Source organism: Calypte anna, chromosome 3, assembly GCF_003957555.1.
Source record: "Calypte anna isolate BGI_N300 chromosome 3, bCalAnn1_v1.p, whole genome shotgun sequence".
Classification (NCBI taxonomy): Eukaryota; Metazoa; Chordata; class Aves; order Apodiformes; family Trochilidae; genus Calypte; species Calypte anna.
The window spans coordinates 9,931,864-9,956,084 of record NC_044246.1 but is presented as its reverse complement, the minus strand read 5'-3'; the positions used below and the strand labels follow the sequence as shown (position 1 = coordinate 9,956,084).

Below are 24,221 nucleotides of genomic sequence, written 5' to 3'. Positions count from 1 at the left end.
GTAATGTTAATGCACCAGCCACACTTTTACAGTGCTCATGCTGTAGAAAATAATTATATTTATCAAGTCAGTGATAGAAGGCATGCAAACCCTAAAAAAGTTTTAATGTCATGGAAGTTGTTTCGGTTTAGTTTTAGTTTCATGTCTAGGCATTTTTTTGGCTTTGCATATTTTTGACAGGAAGGCATGTGGCATTTAGTGATTTTTAACTGAATTTCTGTTTGGCCTTTGAAATTTGTTCAAATCCGAAGACCAAAATGTATCTCAGGCAGTAGAGAATTAGGACTCCTGAAACAGAATAGTTGCCTGAATCCTTATAGTAGCAAAGTGTGAAATTTGATGGTGCTGTATATTTGAAAAACTAATCACTAATTATATGCAAAAAATGTAGCCATTTTTGTGGTAAAGATAGCTTTGACAGTCTTGAAGCAGGGCTCCTACAGTGATAAGGTAGGCCATCAGTAATTTACTTTCTCAAAAAGCAGCCTCCTCGGAAGAGGTCTTAATCATTTCTCTACTCTAAAGAAACCACTTTAAACAGCAATAAGATATGGGCAATTATTTCAATTAATTTTTCCTAAATTTTAGTGTCCACCTATTATTTCGTAGTAAAACATGAGCTATTTAGCCTGTTCTCCAGTTAGAAGTTGCACAGCTCTGGTTAGTTCAGTGCATGCTCAAATCAGTGAGTCCTACTGAGAGCCAGGATGTATTAGCTGAGGGCCAGTTCTGCTCCAAAATGGATGTGTAGCTTCCATCACCTTCAGACTTCATTAGAGAAAAATTGCATCTTTCTGCAGAAACAGCAGACTGTACTCTAACAAAGCAAATATTTCTTAAAATAAAGGCTAAATGCGTGTCATAGTTTCAGATGACCAGGAATGAACTCTTATCTTCATGAGAGATTTCAAGCAAATTTGTAATATTTTCATTAGTATAATTCTGTGAGAAGTTTTATATGTGCATATATGTGACACTTTATGTTTTGTCACATTCCATTTTTTAAACCAAATTTTTCCTTGCCTTAGAAGGCATTTTGATTAGGTATGTCAAAACAGGAAGAACACTGACAGTTCACCACTTACATGACTCTGTTTCAGAGATTTTTTGTCTGAAACCCTCCCTATGACCCTGAGATCCATGACTGCAGAAACAAGAGGACTCACTTTTTTTCCCTGCCGTTTGCATTAAAATAATCAATTTTAGAATTCTTCAGAATCTGCTGTCCAGAAATTTTGTAGCTTACAGCCTGTTACAAAAACTGTAAGCTTCTGTGTTGGAGTGGGAAGCAGAGCTCAGGCAGTGCTGCATTTCTAAGGAGGAAGTCTTGAGAATCAATAAGTCTCATGGCTGTTAAATAATTCCCTCCCTTCATAAATGTTAATAAATATATATTCTCTAGTTCATGGGGAAACTACTGCATTCTTCATAAGCACTGCAATAAAGAGGGAAGCTTTGGTCAGCTAAAATAATGTTTTAATTAATACCATACATCCCGCATGCAAATACCATTAAGGCAACCTTTGATAAATAGGCATATTTCCGAAATATGTCAAAGTTAAATGAGCCTTGCATCTAATGAAGGGATCCAAAATTAAAACAAGTGTAGGAGAGAGACTGGAATACAGAATTTTTATGTTTAAATGATTAAATGATTACTATAGACTTAGTCACTGTTAGGTTGGTCATGTTTCTAAATATTCTAAATTTTCCCACTCAGTCTGCCAGTTTTTTTCACTTATGGGTTTCTTTTAGCAGGTCTGGGAATTTGGACTAGGGCCTCTGACAGCAAGAGAAACCCTTAGTTTTTAAAACACTAAAAGGAAATATCGATGTGACAAATCTTGTCCTCTTTCTCCTTCTGCCCAGTTATATGCACCAATCCAGAGCAGGTTGTTATGGGACTGCTCATATCCACAGCTGCTTGGTAAGCTCTGAAAAAGAAGTTACTGGTCTTAAAAAAAACCAAAAAAACAACCCACAAAAAAAGCCAAAAAGGAAGACAGAAAGTGATGTAGCCTCTAGATAAAGCATGTTCAGTGTTGGCTATGGTTTTATTTTGCAGTATAATTGAAGCCTGCCTAATGATGGGTTTAACAGTAATGGTAGGGTTTAGACCATTGACTTTTAGCAAAGAATAGACTAATCTCACATGAATAATTTTCCCATCAATATTTCTGTTGTTTTGGACTGTTCCTGAACTTGATTAAATCCCTTTTATTGCTGGATTTCACCTGAACCTAAAGCCCCAGAGGACATCACAAGCAATGATTTTTGTATAGGTGATAAGAGCCAGTGAGCAGAATGATTTTGACAGGAAAGATCTGACAGCTGCAGACATGAAAATCAGAGGGTTGTTGATGGGAGAGGGAAATGGGTTTGGAATGGCTGAAGGAAGAAGTTAGTACTACAGCTTGACTGGAAACTGCTCTGTGGGAAGGAAGGGAGACAGACCTTTCTCACAACACCAGGAAAAATGTGGAGTAGGAGCAGTTGGGGAAAGAAATAAGGACAAAGTTTGTGGGGTCACTGAAGATGACTGAGAAACCAGAGTAGGGCAACAAAGACCATGAAGCTGAAGCATGCAGGGAAGGCAGAAGGACAAATCTGGGACTGTCAGGAAGATAAAATCACCCCGTTGTACCAAAAATGAGTATGTAACAAGCTAGAACCAGGCTGGAAACCAGGTTTATAGGTAACTGGTTGTGGAGGTAAAGACTGGAAAATGATAGAGGGACAGATGTGAGAAAACGGGGCAGAAAGGCTTGGGAGAAAAGAGTGGGAAAAAAATAGGCAAAACAATTTCTATCCATTCACCACAAAAAGCTCAGAGGGAAGCTGGCAGCTCCTGTATGAATGATTGGTATAGTGTTCTGTTGTGAACCAGCAATGGTGAAACTAATCCCCTCTCCACTGAGACACCCACAAACTGGGAGAAACAAAGCTATATAGAATGCAAAACCTAACAAAGTTCTCATGTTTTCTAACTTTACATTATCAGTGCAACTTTAATATGTCTCTTCCATTAATTATACTATTAGTCTTCAATTACAGGACCATATTTATTTTTTTCTGCAGGCTTTCTGCTTATGATTACTTTAAGTGCTTGACTTTGTCATCTCAGTAATCTTTTAATACAGTCCTCCTTCCATATATAATCAAATTACACTGTAATAATAAATGAAAAAAAAAAAGTATTGTTTCAGTTGCTTGTTAATTGCTCATTTAATTAGAATGCTTGCTAATTTGAAAATTGCAGGTTCTGGCAATAGATTTTATAGTCATTACTACAAATTGGTCAGGTTTTCCTGTAATTTCTTTGAGTGGACTCTCATGATTTAACTGAGAAGCATGTGAAAATTCTACCAATTAGTTGAAGTGCCTAGGCTCAGGATGAAATAATGTGACCTGATTTTTTTTTAGCCCTGATCTCTCTGGAGTGTTGCGTGTGTAGTATAATCACTCTATAGAATGATGAGTGGATGCTGGTTTGAGGTGGGCTGTTGTTGTTATTTTTTAACCCTTATCATTAGTTTGTGCCTGTGCAGCACTTTAAACATTTGAAGAACTCTACAAATGGTTAGCCCTGTAAAATTCCTGCTGGAAGGCATCAAAGTGAAAAAACTACAGACTTCCCGGTAATTGATTGGAATTCACTCTGTACAGCATGAGGATTTGAAAATGACACAAATTTAAGCATTTTCTTTTACAATTCTAATAAGTTTTCTTCTCAATGGTTTCAAAAACTTGACTGCAATCCTTTTGTGCTTTCTTGGTCACAAAGGACACATCACAAACATAATGAAGATGGGTGTGATGTAAGAGGAGCTTTCCTTAGGCTAAAACATATATTTGCAAGAAAGACAAAATTTTTTGAGATAAGTTGTTGTATAATGCCAGTGCTACACAAATAAGCCTTAGAACAACTCAGAATGAGATTTCATGCAGGGGAATTGCAGATACTAAGTTTTTTTTCTCTTCTCTTCCCTCCCCCTTTCCTCCCAATCCATACCCCTGCCTCATCTCTCTCTCTCTCCTCACTCTCTTTTTTCTCTCTTTTCTCACTCTCTTGTTCCGAGGATGAAAAATTGAAATAGTGATAATTAATAATTTCAACCAGTATTGGTTTGGAAATGCAAAAAAGCATTCCTCCATGGAAATTTGTTTTGGTCTTTTTTTCATCCTTCAGTTGACAGTTGACACTAGGAAATCATCTGTTGAAATAAAATTTAATTTTATTATGGAAAAATGTTGTATCCAAAAACATTGCCTTAGCTGTACATACACCTAATATGGAATTTTTGTAAAACATAACTCTGCGTTTGTATGTACCACACACAGCTCACCATCAGCTATATTGAATCCCTGATGCCCACCAGTGAACGCCAAAAGCAGCTGATGCGCCAGTATTGCTTTCAGTGTGACTGTCTTCTCTGCCAGAATCAAGAAAAGGTAGGTTGAATGAAGTAATTTCTTGCCAATGAAATAGAATTTTTCAAGGCCTCTCAGCAGGTTCCCTTTCTTTACATAATACTTACCTTGTGCTTTATGAATGGCTAGATTGGAGAACAAAATTACCTCTGCCCTCAGTGCTGTATATGTTGCTATGAAAGGCAGCCACGAAAGGGAGAAAAGCAAGAAATGTTGACAATGTGGTAAGAAGAATTTCTTGCTAAATATGCATTGTTCATAAAGCTAGGAACCACTTTCTGTTTCAAGATGTGATTCAGATCATTTTGAGATTCAGGAACCTCTGAAAATGAGAGTTGACATGACTTTAAGCTGAAAGGAATGGATTTTATTATTATTTTTCTATGTAAGAGAATCAACTTGAAACTATAACTCAAGTCACTTGTCTAATGTTAAAGGAAGTTTCTGCTTATCCTCATAATAATGTTAAATGAATTCTGACAAACACCTGCATAAGGAATTTTCAAGGACAACCAGACATACTCAGCAATTGTTAAGAGAGAGTGTAGAGCCTCCTTACGTGGCTGTAACTTTTATACTCTCTCTCACAAATTCTCGGAGAAATAGGTCTGTGGTTGTAATAAATAAAATGACCTTTTACTAGGGTTCATCTTAGCCTGGTGTAATTATATTCTGGGTTGCTTCATATTTGTACAGTCTGGCCAGAATAACTTTGGCTCTAAGCCTGATGAGACATTAAATGGAATATGCAAAATGAGTCTGGCTTCATAGCAGTTTATGCAATTTGTCTCTCAAGTTGTATGTACATTTGTTTTTCTTTTTACAAATGCCTGTTTGGGTGAGTCATGTGCCATAGCTAAATGAAATGTGTTCCCAGTAGCTTAGCAATGGTAAGAAAGGTATTGATTAAAGTGTGATTCCAAGAAGCATGATATGATTAATGAAATAAGTGCTGTAAAGAAAAAAAAAGAAAAAAGAAAAAAAAGGAAAAACCCACAACATTTTAAACTCCTCTGTGTGTGTGTTTTTGTTCAAGCCAAAGTACACCCATTGAATACATAATGTGTCCTTTGATTCATCTGTAAGCAGTTCAGAAGAAAGAGAACACAGGATAGTTTCAGGCTTATGGCATAATGCTAAATTACTTCCTGTCCTTGTGCAAAAGTCGTTGGCATTCTGTGCCTGACAAAGATTGCTGCCATGCTACTCAAAAGCAGTGAAGGGAAGGGGAGACCTCTTTTTATGTTTCTTTTCAAGATGTTCACTCAAGTGCCATGAAATCTTAGATTAGTTTTGGGGAATGGCATTGCCACAGATGCAGTGACGAGTAAGAAAAATAAAGCAATCTGAAGAGTCTTTCAGGATCGCTTAACAGTTTGTGAAAAGGTAGATAAGTGGTGTAAAGACCATTCAGCATCTGGAATGTTTTGAGAAACAAAATCCACAGGACGGAGTACACTTCACTGGAAGAGTCAACACAACATCAAAAAATGCTGTAGTCAAATTTTGTATGTATATATCAATGAAAACGGTAGTATAATACATAGGTTTAAATTAATTCATTTTTTTCTCTTTGAAATTATTACCTGTGGTTTGAATTAATCTTCTGTAGATCTTTTTGCCCGCTGGCAAAATTCCCTGTGGGGATGATCCTGCAAAATGCTTGGAAAGGTCTTTGTGACTGCATTCTGAAGTTCTGTAGTGTCCTCATTGCTACCATGTAATGAGGTCTGTGAAGGGCTAAGAACCATTTGTCTGCTTGGTCTGTTGATGCAATCATCCTCAGCCTCAGTCGAGGATGATTAAATATAATCAGCAGCAGCTGTCATAGTACTACATTTCATTTCTCTGTGACAGAGATTTTAGAAATACAACTGTTTACATGAACAACTTGCAAACAGATTTTGTTTTTTTCCATTGATCTCAGTCACTGTTGGCAAGCTGAGAGGCATATAACACTGCATCTCCCGTGGGAGATAATATTTGAGGGAATTCTGTTTTTTCATATTACAGAATGACTGGATTTGACTTGGAAAAACTATTCAGTAATAGTCCTGCTGCACTTCCCATGATACTGAGACAAATTTCCAAGGCATCTTGCAAAATTTTTAAAAGGCAAAGTCTTTGTCTACAGAATAGACAACTTTGGGTCATCAGAGGTGGCAATTTCAGAACTGTTATTCGGTAAATCAGCTGGCAGTAAATTCCCATATTACAACCTTGCTTTGCAACGGCAATGCCTCAGTCAACAGCAAACCACCTCATAAGTCTTTGTTATGGGTAAAATGCAAATTGCAGTTTGGCTAGGAATTTCTTTATGGAATTTTTTTGGTTGTGGTCACCTCATCAACAAAGCTAGAATCCTTTTCCTAACAAACACAGAGATTGTAGCTTCTTTTTACTTTCAAGTTCCAGTCTTGCTGAGTGTGTCTGCCAGGTGCTGAGTACATCCTAGGGACCAGTGAAAGTAGAGGAATCACTCCTGAGATGCATACATCAGTTTACAGTAAAACATAGAGTCAGGTAATTTGCATTGTAGCTTTTATTCCACATCTTTTGTAATCTTTGAAAAGTGATCCTTAGTATCCTGTGGGAAATATGCGTTAAAATTTGTATGAAGGGCATATAAACCTTTTATGTATTAGTACTTAGTTGCATGTATGCTTATTTAATCATATTTATAAAAATACTTCGCAAGTTTCTTATAAATAGAATCATAGAATCATAGAATTGGCTGGGTGAAATTCATGTCCCCTGCTATATTTTCTGAAGTCTTACATGCTCAGGTGAAGAATGAAGATGGTATCAAGTTTCTGTTCTCAGGTCAGTTACTGACTTTGTAAGTGATCTGGGTAATTCATTTTATTCAGAATCAAACTTTGTGTTTTCTAAGACCATGCCCTTATTTTTCATAATTATTGTGGAGCAACCATTTCAACTGGAGCTGAACAGATTTTTTTGCTAGAAACCAGAACAGTCTGCCTAATCAAGGGCCATTTCTGTGAATGTTCTGTGAAACTGTTTTGCTCAGTTTCCCTAAACGCAGCATGCAGATGGCACTTGATGATTATTCTGTCATCCAAATGATAGTAAAGAAAGATGCTGCATTTTTTAAGGTCTTTTGGGTTTAAATGCTGGATTTGTTTTAATGGAAAAAATTCCTTGAAGTGGAACGTCCTTGAAGTGGTTTAGTTGTGTGCTTTATGCAGTTTCCATCACCTTGTGGTTTCATATTTAACCTCAGAGACTTTTACATGAACAAATAACAGATTTAGCCAACCAAAAGCTACTAATTTCATCAAACTTCAGTTAGGCATCCAGTCTAAGCCAGTTCCTAGCCTCCCTTCACACCTAAAGAAAAGACAAGCAGCTTGTTCATAGTATTGCAGTAGAAATCTATGAAAACTGGAATGGACTTTTAAAGGAATCTTAAAGGAATGTTTTTAAGGACAGGTTAAAGGAATGTCAAGTAAATATCCTCACTTTAGATGGATCAAGTGGGGTGAGATAAGTTACATTGCTCAGTGAAGTAGTGGTTAACATGAAATAGAGTCACACGATTATGTTTCTGTGCTACCTGACATGGATAGCAGAGCGCAGTTGCAACTCTGTAGATTCAGCACAAGAAGTTCCAGATTTTTGGTAAAATTTGTTTATGCAGATCTCTTTAAGCATTTGTTTCTGGCTGCTGCAGTAGACAAATGCATCCTAAAGCCAGATTCTCTCCTTCATCACTATTATTTCTGCTAAAATGGATTAAACTCAGCTAGTGGTTGCATCTGCAATCACAGAGTATTGTGTTAAGGTACTCTCACCATTCTAGCTTACATAATTCTGCAAGAGTAGATTTTTATCTGCCTATCAACTGTGAGCACTGCCATGAAAAAATCCAGGTGAATAACTGTCATCAGGAATGAGAAAATAAAAAATGCAAAAAATGGCAAATAGCTGGGTCTCTGGATCTCAAATAATATTTTGTTCCCAGGCCTCAATGCCAGATGCTTTTGTCAGTGGTCATAACATAGTGGTCAGTATTATAGCAACTGATCAAGCGGAAGAGTAGTGAGTGCTAACACATCCCTGTGAACTGATTAAAATGAGATTAAGGTGAACATTTTGGCCGTATGGCTAATGCCAAATTAAGTGGCATTATCTACAAATCAAAATGGTGTTTTTAAGTGATTTTGGCTGAAGTTGAAAAAAAATCATTAACTAAAAGAAGGAAAAAAAAAGTCTTTCTAAAAGTCACTCAGAATATTTTATGATTGCCAGTACTTTTAAGATATTGCTATTATAGTCTTCATCTCATTGTACCTCTGACAGGTTTATACATTATTGTTATTTGCTTCATTTTAACATCAATCTCGACTGTAGAAGTCTGTGCCTTCCTAAAAGCTGAACTCTTGGCAACATATTACCATTCCAGCACATAAAAGCCTGTTACATTAATTATAATTAAAGATGGGATTACATTGATGACAAACATTTTAAAGGGAGAACAGTTTTTTTCCACAGTCATGAGCCAGAGTATTGTTCATATTCTACATTTTCAGCCAAGGATTTCAGGGAGATTTGTGCTTATAGAATCACTTTGTTATGAGTTGTCTTTCTTCTTTGGAGCCAGGATTTAATCTTTTAGTCTAGCTTGGTTTTTGGAAGGCTTTTATTTATTGCAAGGTCAAAAGTAATGGGCCTGAATTGGAATCATTTTTATATTTTGCCAGTATTTGATAGCTGCCAAAGCTAATAATAACATAATGCCAGTAAGTATGTTACTCCTTTAATCAGTTTATTGCTGTGCTTAGTACTTACTTTTATATTGCATCCCATGTTTTGGTAAAGAACACCACAAGTCCAGTTTCCAACTCAAGGACTCTCAAAATTAAGTCACCTGAACATCAGCCAAGACAAAAAAGTAAAAAAAAAAAAAGAGTAAGTTCCTGAATCTACTAGAAATATGTATATTCTTTCCCTGTTCTAGGAAATAAAACAGCTATGGTTAAGGAATTTCGTCAAATATAAATGATCCTTTGCATAAGGTGATCAAATTTATTGCTAGAGCCATATGTCTGTGATTGATTTGCCTCACAAAGGTTTCTGAGAGACACTTGCATGTGGCAAAGGGTAGAATTTACACAACATTTTCAACTTTGATCTTCGTGTTTGGTGTCAGCAATCCCATGGAAGACCATGTGCCAGAGTGGTACACACAGTGGTATTGTCATATGAAAAATACTATTACTGACTATTGTTTTGAATTAGTATGTAAAGGTTTTGTGTTGGATCACTGTACTGGTGTTACCACAAAAATATCACCCCTCCTTCCATGAGCACATATTTAGGAAACAGGAAATAGAAAATTATATGTTAAGAAGTGCCTTTTTAAATTGCTGGATTGTCAAGTTCCAGAAGTTTGTGTCCCAATTTCCCCAGTACTTATTTTCAGACGTTTACGTTCTCAGTGAGTTTTCCAAGTACAATATGAAAGATAAGATCTCCAAAATAATTCAAAAGATGAATCCTAGGAAGAGAGGATTAAATACGATTGTTGAAAACAAGTCTGTTCATACAGTTAACTGAAAATAAAACATTTTGATCAAAGCAAGGAGTAAAGTAAGAGCATCTATATCTCTAGTCATGATTCTAAGGTACTTTCTGAGTACTAAGGTACTAAGGGTGCGTTAAGAAAAAAGATCAGGACTTTGTTCCAACAAAATGCTGGTAACCTGTCTCCTATCAGAAGACAGAGGTTACAATAGTTTACTTTAGAAACTACCTCTTCATTCCTCATCTTTTTTTGACTATTTTGCCACTAGAATTGGCTTTGAAACAAGCTGCAGAAGGAAGTCAGGCCAGAGCTCAAGTCGGATCTCCCCCACCTACCCTTTCAGCCCAATGTTAATGTAACCACTGCCTACAAAAGCCCATGGCAGTAATTACCTGCCCAGTGGGACACAATGCTTGTTTTTCCTATAGGTGGTTTACTGATTAATAGTTCCTTCCTTCTGGCAAGACACTTGGTAATGACATAAACTCTGGATCTGTTCCTGAAATCCAACAGTTGAGCTAACACTCTTTTTTATTTTAGTTCCCTTTCAGAGGCTCTTACCCTCTTGGGATGTATTTCCAAATAGCCAAGGACATAGGACTGCCTTTTTTCTTTTTTTTTTTTTTCTTGTGCCAAAAATGACAATAAGACCCAAGGCAGCCGCTTCTCATTTCTCAGCTCTCTTGTTCATTAACAAAGGCATCATCTCTTCAGCTTCTTAGCGTTTCTGAGGCTTCTTGCATCTTTCAACATTGTAATTTTTTTTCCATCAAAGGGCAGTCCCACAGTGTCAGACAATGACAAATGGGCTGTGATCATTTTTCCATGGTAACTTTCCTCTCTGTCATTTCAGAACTGCCTCAGCGTGCTCTGGTCACAACTTGGCAGTCAGCTGGAGCTCACTTGGGTTGTCAAAGGTCATAGAAAACCTACTACTGGTCTCACCAATAGAATTGAGTTCAGAGCTGTATGCAAGCTCCTTTCTTGTGCAGGGGATCATTATCAGGGAAACCTGTGTCAATTTGGTTGAAGGTTGAAGATTTCCACGTTTGGAGCAAATGTAGGAATTGTAGTGTGGCACTCTCCCAAGAGCTCAACTTTCTGCTCATTTAATGGTAGTGGAAGCTTGTTCCTTTTAGGTGCAGACATCTAAGAGGAAATACCAGTCTTCTGGCAGATGTTTTAAGCAGAAACACTTTTTGCCAAGGCAAGGGAGTCTGCTCTCATTGCTGTCTCTGACTGTAGTGATGATATTGAAGTGCCCAGTGAGCAGTGTTTTCCCCTTGCTGAATTTCCAGCACTCTTGGGACTGTCCTTAGTTTTTTACTGCTATTATTTCTTGTATCAGATGGTGTCATTCCTGTAGCAGCTGCTATTTAGTTTCTGCTAAATGATAAACAGGAAAAAGAAGAGTCTGCCTCTGGGTTAGCACGCCAAAATAAACATAATGAAGATAGAATATGCTGAGAGAAACAGTAATATAAGCCATAAGACTAGATTAGAAAAATAATTTTGCAAACACCTTTCCCACCAGTGATTTTGGGGACACTACATTTATTTTATTTTTTTTTCTAAATATATATGAAAGCCAGTTGGTGCTTTATCTCATCTTGAATTTCTAAATTCTCTTTTGCTGAGTTTGCTATAAGGTCTTGTGTGTTTCAGTCTGTCAAGAAAGCTTCTACGACCAGTAATCTCCAAGGACATAATCTTGGTTTCTGATACGTTTTCTTGATCTGTATATCTGTCACTTCCTAGTACTCTGTAGGATGGTCCTTTTAAATACAATGAAAATTTACTTGAAATATGATAGATTTTAATTCAAATCCCATTTCAGTGAGAAATTTTAAACTGCCAAGTTTCCTGGACTGCTTGGGATTTACTTTTCTCTCTCCTGTTGAAGATCTTCCACTTTGGACAAAATTATATCTGCATCAGAGCAAGAATGACATTTTATCCAAGGCATGAAAGCAGTCCCTGCTGCCCTGGGGCAAGGGAATCCCACAATTCTGTCAATGCTTCTGGCAATGGCTTAGGTTTCTGTGAGTCCAGGATACAGGCAGTTCACTGGATCTTTTTTTCTAGATTACTGCTCCAAATTAAGTAGAAATAAGAGCTTGGATCTTTGTCTTCCCAAGAGTGCATTGTAACTAATGAACTATGAATTTTGAAGGAAAACGAAAGGAAAGTGAGTGGAAATACCTTTTCCTCTTCAGTTCTGTGGATGTGAACTTAATCCCTTTCTGACAAAGAATGAATTCTACCACTTAACTTTAAAGGCCCAAACCAGGACATCAGGAATTTATGGGCTGATTATAACTTCAACCTTTGCTGGCATGCTGTATATTTTGCTTCCTCCATTCTACTCTTTTCTCTCCTGGGAGACTCCGAGCTCTTTGGGTAAATATGCTTTTTTAGCACTGTACACTGTGCAGTCGAAAAGCCTGCAAAACAGTGTAGCTGTGATTCTCATACTGCCAGATTTATAAAAAATAGAAACAATAAAGTGTACCAACATCCTGAGTCACACCAATATGGAGGAAGAAAATGGAAAAGGACTCTATCTGCAAATTTGTGAGTAACTTGAATTCTTTTTGCTCACTGAATTTTTTGCAATATGCTGTCTTCAAGTAATTTCAGCATAAGAATTTTTCAGCTGCAGACTTATTCCCAGTTGAAGATATCAGCCAAAAGTAGTCTAGAGGAACCTTTTTCAATCTGGAAAAAAAACCTTTTTCAATTGTGGTTCCTATGGTGCTCCTTCATACCAGTGTATCCTTTGTCTACAGATTCTTAATATAATTTCTTCATATACCACATTTCTAGTTCCTACTGGCATTCTGATTTTGTATACTACATACTTTCTTTATGATGCTGGGCATATTGGTGTCTTTGTTTTATTTTTCTTTGCTGAAAAAGTGTGCTAATAAATCCTACCTTTCGAACTGATTATTTTTTCTGAGATCCATTGCTGTCCATTCAATGCTTGGAAATCACTAGAATGAAGTTACTACATATACAGGAGGTGTAAAATCTTGGTAAAACAAAAACATTATCTTCATTGCTATGACTTGACTATTGATCTAGTTTTCTGATAGTTCCACTCAGAGGAGAGGAGTGATGAGTGGTTTTGTAATGCAGACTTGTGCACAGTGGGCCCTGAGGCAACATGATGGTTTTACTTTATATGGATCAAGAATGGATTAAAAAATCTTGAAAAAATATTTAATCAGCTAATCCAGATTTTAATCTGGCAGTATGCCCTGTCATTTAATCTATGAACTAAACAATCACCTTAGCCTGTCTGCTTGTTAGGAGGAACATTGTACTCTGTGATCCATTTCACTTCAATTACTTTTTGTGGTGAAGCGGGCATAGACCTACACTGGACGAAAAAAGACCCAGGGAAAAGAGGTGTTGTGTGGATTTATGTATTCACATAGGTACAGAACAGACAAGGACAATTTAAAATATATTACCTTTTTAATGAGCAGTGTATTACACTGTTACTGTCATTTGCTGCTGTTTGCTTTGTGATCTTTGGTAAGTAATTTACAGCCCTTTTTCCTATCTTGCTCCATGAAATAGATATGGAAATGACCATAGAAGAAGTAGCATTAAAAAGATTAATTCTTTTTTAGAATATCTCAGTATGTTGTTTACTAGAAAGTCTCGTGCTGTTGTTATTTCCCATGCCATGTTGTGAAAGTCAAATTGGATGAAGAAATACAGCTTTCCTGCCACTAACATTTGATATGCTCTTTGTAAGCCAAAAGTTAGTACTAATTTTATTTTCAAAGACTGACTGATAGATTGACCTGTGGTAAGGTCATCAGTATAATGACTTCATTCTGATTTCCTTTTGACAGTGTAATTCTTCAAAGTTTGGGGCTTGGGATGAATTATTAGGGAGCACTGTAGACTGAGAAAGACAAAATCAGGCTCTTCAGCACCTAAATCAATTCCAGTTCTAACTAATATCCTCTGATGTCTACTAAACCAAGAATGAGCTCATGTGAATAGCAAAGAAGTCTATAACTTTTTATACTGTAAACTGCAGACTGAATGTTTTGGATTGAAATATTGTCATGGTGAGCAATGTGACATATCATTTTTTTTTTTGCCAGTGATTTAATTAATATCGCAACAGTGCAGGATTAAAAGCTGTAGTTATGAATATTACTTTTGTGAGTTTTATTTTTAGACATGAATAGTAACTTTTTGCTGTGTAAAAGGCAGCAAACTTGAAAAGACTGAATTTATTCTAGCCATGAGGGTTGCAGCAGAGAACTGTAATTTGTTGATTTATGCAGGATTTCCTGTTATTTTCCACAAGATTGCTCAGTGGATTGTGTGGAAGCCACTGATTACACTGCAAATGGTGATTTTAATTGGGGAGCATGGTAAACATGCATTACAACTGTGCTTATGATTTACCTGACCACAATCATTAGGAAAAATATGTTGCTGCATCATTTTGCTGTGCAAAAATATGGCATGAATCTTTCTCTTAGTCAGTGCTGACAAATGTTGGATACAAAGCAAAGTATTTCTGCAGTTCCTTTGATGATATCTAGACAACTAAATTTTTACTCCAAATATTTCAAGTGTGTAACTTTACATAAAGTTTGCGTTATTCCCATGCACAAAAGAAGTGCTTTTGAGTGTTGAAAGCTTTTGATATGATTTCAGCTCCTGTTTAATAATGCAGTACTTTGAATCTATAGATATGTAGTATAGGGGAGAAAGATACTGAAGTTCATTGTAGTGCAGTATGTTGTATTTGGTTAATGGAGGTGGGGATCCATGCAAAGTGAGCTGCTTTGCCCCTACCCCAAACCCTCACCTGCAAAAGAGGGAGGAGTTGAGCATGCTTTTCAGAGGGTAACATTCATTCATCTGACTAGGAAACATATCTTAGTACATTTTAGTAGATATACTAGAACACTGCTGTTAAGCAATGACTTTGTGGAGAGTACCTAACAGGAGGTAGAGAAATATTATACTAGTACCTTGAACTGCTTTGGAAAAATGGAAATCCAATCTGGATGATGTTTTGACAAATGATGATGTCCCAGCAGGTCCCATAAGCAGTTGCTGACATGTGAGTCAGTTTGTCTTAACTTTCAGCACAGGTTTTATGACCTAGATTACCTCTCCTTGCTTTAAATCACCTTGGCCCATCACCCTTGATTGCTGAAGCACATGAAAACTTGCACCAATGTCAGTCAGCAGGAACCACCTGCATGAAAGTAATTCAAACAGTAAATAAGGGCCCTGAGAAACATTCAAAAGTGTTATAATAGTTTCCATGACATTATGACATTTTAGAGAATGTCCTTTTCATTCTCTGGGATGTGGCCATTTTCCTACTTTTTGTGATAATGACTAAAATATTGGTATTGTTGAATCAGATTTAATAGAGTACTAGAAAGGTATTGGGAACAGTTTTCAAGATCTCATTTGCATTATGGAGTGTTTCTGGATGCTTCACTTACAGGCTGGAAGAGCCTCTGCTGTGTTGGCTTAGAGGGTAGTCAGTAATAGTTCTCCAAAGCTGAAGGTCTTGAAATGACCAGAACACTGTACAACACCTTTTGAAGATATATGCATACCTCTCCTCTGATTATATGAAACTATTGTTCAGCTAGAGGATTATCAATTTTTTTGGCAAAATTCTAGAGGAGGAAAATCCAAATACTATGCTTGTTTAAGAGCCACAGTTCTACAAAATTTATTCCACCTTTTTTTATTCATGACCTTAAAAAACTTGGAGATGGGCCAGCATGGATTTGAGCATCAACAGTGAATATGTGAGCAACATGCAGGTGGGTTAGGCAGTCAAGTTTAATCAGAGCTCTGTCAATTGCCACCCTGACTTTTGAGATCTGTTGAATATTTTAAGATATGGAGTAGATAAATCAACTGTGTGGGATCTTAGCTACGTTGCATACGCCTTTCTAAACCCCAAACACCCTGTATTTCCTACCCATTCATTCAGAAAACATGGTGCAGTAAATATTGCAATTTTACATTGCAGTATGGTTTTAAAAACATAATTACTAGAGTTGCTATTTTCTTATGTGATATATCATGCATTAAGCTATTAAAATGTTTTGCATTAGTGTTCAAAATAAATAGCTAATATTCATGTAGGTATATCTTCAGTTAGAAACAAAAATTCAGTGGGCAAAAATTCCTCATGTTACTGAAGCATAAACTGAACTTTGGTACACAAGTAATTACACCTCTTAGTAAAGTGCTTTGTCATTCTCATAAGTCTTAACTTTAGGGAGATTTATGCATGCATTTAAACTTAAATATGTATTTCAATGCACTGATGAATGTGGATTGGATTATGCATTGTGTATACCTCAATATTCTGAGGATTTTGAACCTACGTATCTCTTTTCAGTCACTAAGTGTCCTCCGTGGCATTTTGTGTTTTCACCAGTTTTATAATTGAAGAATAAAGCAGATTTGCCTTACAGCTGTAAATTTGACTGGTAAAACAGATCTAGAGATTGCCTTTACAAATGTGTAATGTCTAAGACACTCTGAAATACCAGCCTTGCAGTTGGTAGGGATTAGGCTGAACTGTATCCTTCCTCAGGTAACCAAATTACCCACAGGGTTTTCTTGGACTGGTGTTGGAAATTACAACAGAATTACAAATGTGCCAAGAATTTTTAGGGTGGTCTGGCATAAGGCCCTGTTCCTCTGATGCTAAGCTGTAAATACTTTCCTTTGCTTTTTCTCCCTTTATTCCATCCTCTGGCTTTTATGGTTTGATTAGTAGTGAACTTCCATTTATTGCTCTTCCCATGGTCCAATCAATTTTTATTTCAGCTGGAAACCCATGCAGCTTCTGCAGTGAGCTCTGGTATCATGACATTTGGAGATTTATAAAGGCAGTGGTCCTGTTGCTGAGGAATAAACTGCAACTCCCATCATTTTGACTAGGAGGAGGCATTGGGGTCTTGGGCCTGCAAAGTCCTCAGTGCCCTGAGCTGTGTGTTGCACAAGGATTTTGTAAAACACTATAGAGGAAGTTCAATTAAAAAAATTTGGGATAGTCTTTTTGTAATTATGACTCCTTTTTCACCAAACAGGGTAGTAGTATGTGAAGGGATCTGCTTTAAAAATGAAGATGGGAAACGTTTTGGTCAGCAACCAGAATGAGCAACACTTAGCTAAAATGACTTCATTTGAAGAGTCTTCAGGTCCAGACAAGATGCTATACTGAGGCTTAGCAGCTTAGCCCTGTGTTTTGTTTAGATTCTCATCTGTCTCTTCAGAGGTTTCGCTTTCTTGATGAGTAGTATAGCATCCTTGTGTGCTGCATTTTCAGAGGAAATACTGTATGTAATGTTATTTGCTTAGGTTTTCACCACAAAGAGTGAATGTGAACATCATGCAGAAAAAAAACAGAAAAAAACAAAACAAAACCAGAAAGTCTTTAATAATAATCCTGTGATCATTATTGGTCTTTAAAAAGTTTGATTGATGTTTAAGATTAATGAAAGCTTTGAGCTTTTTTGGTGTTTTCTCTCTTACTACAGGATTTTATAGGCATACACTCTAAATATATACAGACTCCAAAGATTGCTCTGACAACACACTTAAACATTAAATCAGTATAAGCATCGGGTATTTAAAATGTTTTCCAAATAATCTCAGAGTGTGCCAATAATAATCCTGTTCCTGCAGTATCCTAGCATTTTCATGAATTAATTGGAACTAATTGCAATATCATTACCACTAAAATTCCTGGAAGGACAAAGACTGAGAAAATAGTAAGAGAGGTAAATAAAACAGAGTAACTGGAACTGCTCACCAAATGAGAACTATTGAAAGAAAATGTGCCACCACTGCAAAGGTAGAACACAAGTTCCACAGCTGAAATGGGGATCTACAGCTATGATTTATTTCACCAAAACTCAGACAGCTACAATGTAAATATCTGCAGCTGAGCTTTATGGGTAGAATGGAGGAAAATGGACACACTTTGGCTGTTATTCATCTGATGTATTTTAGAAGCCTGCTTTAGGATAGTACAAATTGCACCCTGAGAGTGCCTCTCTTTCTCTGTCAAATAGAAGGGTAGCCCAAATGTCTGTTTGGTCAGATGAATCCCACCACAGGTATCTGAACTGAAATGGAAAAAGTTGTGTTCTCCTCTGGTGAAGAAGAGCAGTGACCCTTGAATCTATTATCAGGGCAGTCAGTAGGAAGAGTGATGTCAGTTTGCTTCACTATGAAGCTTTACTATGAAGCCTTTGTAACACAGAGTATACAGATACAGTGAACTTTGAAAACACTGTTTAAAAATGTGTATATCTAAAAAAGTCACAGAAATTAATAGCTGAGGCGGGGTTGCAGGGGATAGGGGGAGGTGAATGAGGCTTCCAGAAATACAATCACCATTTTTTGTATGCAGAATTGTGAGCCTGGCAGATACTGGACTTGTGACTGGAGGGGTTGAGCACTGTTGGTCTGTTTGCTTCTTTTACTTTAAGACTTAAATCTAACATGCTATTGGGATAAACTTGTCGTAGTCCCATTTTATTAAACTGACTTCTTCAAAATGACTGGCTGTTCTTCATTTTCTCTTTATTAAAACCACCTCATTTCAATAAATTTCCCACAGTTGTTTTTGGTGCCTCTTTAAATGTCCAGGTAACTGTTATAATGTTTTAACAGTTAATTGATGTTAAGGTTATTCATGCTGCCATGTGAAGGACCTTAGGGCTTGGGGTTTTTTGCTATTTGTATGAAACTTTCATCTTAATTTGAATGTCTAAGTAGAACACTTAAACATGAACAGTGTGAATGACTTAATTTTTCCAATACCTACACGACTTAGAGTATTACTAGCCTGTGCAGTTCTTATGCACTTCCAGATACCAGAGTCAGTAATCCATGAAGAGCTGGTATTGATTATGTGAGGTACTGCAGCCTGCCTAATGCTGAGCAATGCACAGCTCAGTACGGCATCCAGCTGCAATATGTCTTATTTTACTTTCAGAACTGAAAAATCAAATGTACAAATTCAGTTTGTTCTGAAGTTGGATTCACCCCTTCCCAGAAACCTCACAGGGAATTCAGCTTTCTTTTTGTCTGCAGAGCAGCTTTGAAATTGCTCTGTGTTCCATCCACCATCTTCAGAGCCATCTGACAGAGAGCACAAGGTCTTCTCTTCTGACAGCTCAGCTTCTGGTGAGGACAACCTTCTATGGGTTGGAAAGGATTGTTAAACTGGCAGTTATGGACCTGGCATTATTTTTCACTGGACAGGGGAGCTTTTGCATCTTCAGAAATCACATGTAAGCCTTAAGTCATGAGAGGGCTCTGTGAACAGATCATTTCACATCCTCACAGATCTTACTGTAGAATACTCACAAGAGTGAAATCCTCAACTGAAGCTGTAGGCTTCTGAGAACCACAGCCCTCAGAATAAGAGATAAGGGGCCCTTGCTTCTGCATGCAAATATAAACCCATTTCTAGTTTACTGGAAACATGCATTTGGTGATCGTTGTGCTTTTAAATAGAATCAGAAATAGTTATTTAGATAAATACCTATCTTTTTCTTTTAGATAATTTCAGATAAATAATAGTTAAACAGAATCAGAAGCTTTTGAAGCATAATGTACCAGAGACCTGTTCTAAAATATGTCCTAATTTAAATGTCTGAGCTCTTCTGACACCTTCTTCAAACAAAACTTAAAAAATTTCTTTTTATTGAACCCATAAAGTTGGCCAGAATTGCTCTTTAAGATGCACATCTGTAGTTGCCACCTATATTTTAGAAATTAAGCATGTCATAAGCCATGGTCAGCAACTTACTCAAAATGTTCACATGATTGAGTTATCCATAACTTTTGCAGTGTTAAAAAACTACAGTCCAGAAAACATCCTTTTTAAATATGTTTTTCAAGTTTCTACAAAAAGAGAAAAAAAACCCCACCAGAATTATATGCTACTGTCTCACAGGATTATCAGTATATAGTAATAGATTTAGTGTCCAGAAGGAACTATTTTGATTATTTAGTCGTTTTTCTGTGTTGCAAAAATATTATATACAATCACATTTCATTTAAGAGCCCTAATTTTTGTTTGAACTATAGTTTATAGGCTTTTGCCATTGTAAATTGGACATTTGCTGGTGCTAAGATTATACTCTTGTATTCTGTTTTAGGACATACTGGCCAGGGAAGACTTTAGACCTTGTTTTTTACTGCTCTCATGGCACTCCTCTAAAGCTTTACTCATATCCATCTATGTGGCAAATCTCTGTCTTGTTTCTCTGCCTTCATCTTTGAGGAGGAGAACGATGAACTTCACAGATAGGACAGAAAGTCCATTTCCTATTTGTATTGAATTTAAAATGTTGGGATGGCAAAGAACAGTGACTGCTTAGACTGCGTGGAAAAGCAGTGGCACTTGGATTGATAGGGGGCACTTTTGGGAAGCATAAGAAACAGAAGAGTAGTCAGGGAGAAAGGAGTGGTGTACAGCAACAGGAAAGAAAGAGAAGCTTCTGTCTGTATTTGAAGATCATACTCCAAGGAGATTTCATTGAAGGGTGGGATGTGTTCAGGACACTAGAATAACATATGAGATGAAGAAGGAGCTAATTCTTATCAGCAACATGGGAGCAAATCAATAGAAGGGAAAGGAACAGGTGAACATTTAAAAATGTTTATTTCTGTCATGGGTGACATCTCTAATTGTTTCAGGAGATGGATGCTTTCATAGTAATTCTTCCCATCACCTAAAGTCAGAACCTCAGAACATTTTACATTTGATCTCTATTCAAACAGATTATAATCCTTGTCAGATATCCTCTGGTTTTCCTATTTCTTTCCCTTTTACTATAGCTTTGCTATAAATGGTTATAGCTTCATTTTTACAAGTGTCACTAATGGAACCTAAACTGTGGAATGCTGTGTAATATATAAAGCTAATATTGACATTTAGTGGTGTATTATGTACCACAGACTACCTTTATGAGCATTTACAGGTTGTGCTGGGCAGAGCTGATGATCTCTCTCCTCAAGCTCCTGAATCTCAGATTGCAATAAGTAGCTACAAATTTTCAAGTCTGGAGAATAACTGCATATAAATCTGGAAGAATTGTGAATGAAAACCAACAGCGAATGTTCTGATCTACAATTTAGAAATGATGTTGAAGCAGATATTTTTAAAATTAATCTTGATCTTGAATCCTTTATACAGCAAAATTATTGTGAAATTTAGGGAAGGGAAAGTGGTTCTTTATGCCAGGAAAAAATTGCTTTACAGAATATTTTGCTCTTTTCCATTTTGAAGAGTCAATATATTTCAAGGTAGACTTTTGTCTGGTTGATTTATGTAGGCAAGCTTTTGTGTTTTATGTACCCTGACTAAATTCAAGAAGGCATGAAGGTGAACAGTGTGCTTTTTTGGGACAGTGTAAGATTTGAAGAGTTTAGATATAATTGGAAATGTTTCCATCTAAAGGAATAGTGTTAAGATGACAAATCTCCAAATGTGTTTTATCAAGAAGGTGTAGCAGCACCCAACATAGTATCAGAGGAATGGAGAGATGGAATTGAAATGTTGCTATTGCATCTTAGCTCATCTTTTAATTAACAAGTTTCCCCTGAACATGCTTTTAGTAAGTGGAAACCAGGTGCTGGAACCTTCTCCCATCTGAAGTAATTGCTCAAACTAAGTCACAGTATCAGTTTTATCTTTCCTTGCCCTTAGATTGTGAGTTCAGCTAGCACATGCAGTGATGTTCCTACCTCCCATGGATTGTATCTGTGATATTAAGAGTATTGCAAGTTTGTGTTCTTGCCATGGAAAAGGTTTTGTTGCAGTTGTCTTTTCTGCTCTCCCCATGAGCTTTCAACACTTCTACTCTCAGTTTTCTCCAGCATGCCTCCATGTGTGAAAACTGAATTGTAAAACTTGCCAGTTTCAGCCACCATAAAGTTGTCTTGCATTTTTGTAACTTAGTTATATAGTCCAATTATTTTTTAGACCAAGAAACAAGTGTTTTGTTATTCTGAAGAGCAAACTCTGGTGTTTAGAGTCAGTGTTAGAAATAAGGGAAATAATTTGGCACAAGTTGCTGACTCCTTATTCTTTTTCAAAAGCCTCTTACTTTTCTTCAGCTAGGGTTCTCTTTTTCTACAGATGAAGAAAAGCCTGTCTTCATTTATTGCTGGCAACTCTGCACACCTGGAGGTTTGTCTGGGAACATATTTTGAAAAGAAATGCTTTGAATGGGTGTTACTCTGTGGGAAGCTAAGTCTCCCATAGCTGTTACTGCCATGCTTTCAGATTAAATTAAACAGTTCGGTGTAACTATTAATCACTTCAATTATTTCCATAATTCCAACTCCAAGGCAGCTTTGTGTTTTTAGCAGGCTTAGTCATATCACATGGCCATGACTTTCAAGGCATTGTCCAAGGGAGAGAAGCAACTTAGTTGGAAAAAAGCTCATTAGGCTGGGAGGCAGAAGTGTTCTCAGTGACAAACCCTTCTGGTTGTTTTGCAGCCCCTGCTTGGCTGCCTGCTTGGAAGCAGCCTTCATACCTTGGACTAGAGTGTATGGAAATCTGATGAAGAACAGTAGAGGTGTAAAAGGCCCAACTAACTGAGTCTTTGCTTGTTCTTACATAAGCAAATCCCCAAAAGACCTCATCTTGAGAACACAGAAAAATCTCATTGAACCCTTGACTTAAATCCCTCTCAGAGCCTGGGCATCCTTCCCAGCTCCCTCCACCCTAAAGTCTCTTACAAAAGGGATAAAGACCATGAATCCAGAGAGGGCTGGGAGATTATTGGTCCAACAGACACTCCCTGGTCTCTACCTGGATATGAAGCCAGTGATGACTTAGCCCAATGCATTAGTGTAAAGGTTAGAGGAAATCCCAACCTTGCACTACTTTGTGTTTTAAATTAAATGCTGGAAGACAATGGAAAACAAATCAAAAGACTGAACAACAAAGAGAAAGAGTAATCCTGTGTCAGTGAATGCTTTAAGCTGATTCATCCATCAGCCCCAGTGTGTGCAAAGTGAGCCCTAATGATGTATCAGTCATTGGCCTGGAACTTGGTGTATAGCTGTTGTGGGTTTTTTTATTTCACTTATAATCTGTCCCAGTTCCCATGTTTCGGAGGTTTTAGTTGTAAGGCTTACAGCATGTTACAGAAATCCCGAGAATTATACTTGGGCCACTGGGAGAAGATAGCTTAAAAGATTTTTTCTTTTTCAGGTAGCTCCTTAACCTTAAAATTTCAGAGATCATTATTGGTATCTAACAGGCCAGGTTTATATTACAGATCAATCGGTGAGTAGCACTTGATCTACAGAGGTGTTGTAGGGACAGATTGTTCCAGACTAACAGGCTGAGTTCAGAAACTTGTGTAGTCCCAGAGAAAGTGGTAGAGGTTATGCTGAAGCTAACAGATTCACTTTAAGTCTGTCACAAAGCTGCAAGAGGGCTGGGTGTGTACATTAAGGGTGCTGATAAAACTTCTACAGCATGAGCTACAGAATGTTTGTCCTAACATTCACCTTACGTCTCCTGGTGGCAAATTCAGCTATGCATAAAATTATTTCCAGGTGATGTTTTGGATCAGAGAACTGATTGTAGAGGAAGCACAAATGCAAACTGGAATGGGGTCAGGCTGCCCTCCTTGTGAGGCTCTACAGAATGGAGGGGCAGCTGTGACCAATCTTGATTTAGTCTTGATTTAATCAGCCCAGCTTTACACAGAGGTGTGCTGTTTCATGGAGCAAATGGAAAGACAAGCCATCACATGAAATACGAAGGTGAATGCTGATTCTTACTGTAGCTATTTTCTGTTCTGAATTTATGGTAGATAAGGAGCAATGGGAATAAATAAATTCTGTGGTTCTAGACACATATGGAGTACAAGCTTTTTAAGAGAGGTACTCCTGTGAGCATCTGTTGGTTACGAAGTACTTGATTACATTTTCAAACACCTTTGTTCATCTCCAGGCCTCCACCTCTGCTGAAGGCTGATTTTTTTAGCACTGTATTTACAATATTTCTGAAAGAATTTGCACTCACAAAACTCTTTTGTGAGTACTAGAAGCTTTTATAAGGAGAGATAATGAACTGCGGTGTCTTAAAAGCTGGATTTTGAAAGGTGTTTAAATGATGATGGCAGTGAAAATTGAATATCTAGATGCTTTTGGAAATCCCTCTGGATGCTTAACT

General features: G+C 37.1%; 1 protein-coding gene across 1 annotated transcript in view; it reads left to right on the top strand.

Annotated features, from left to right (window-relative positions):
* SMYD3 (SET and MYND domain containing 3) overlaps positions 1 to 24,221 on the top strand; it is a 362,837-nt gene that overhangs the window by 287,335 nt on the left and 51,281 nt on the right. Inside the window, exon 8 of the mRNA XM_030448635.1 lies at positions 4,342 to 4,452. Coding sequence (XP_030304495.1) covers positions 4,342 to 4,452 — 111 coding nt within the window. The remainder of the gene's footprint in view (positions 1 to 4,341; positions 4,453 to 24,221) is intronic.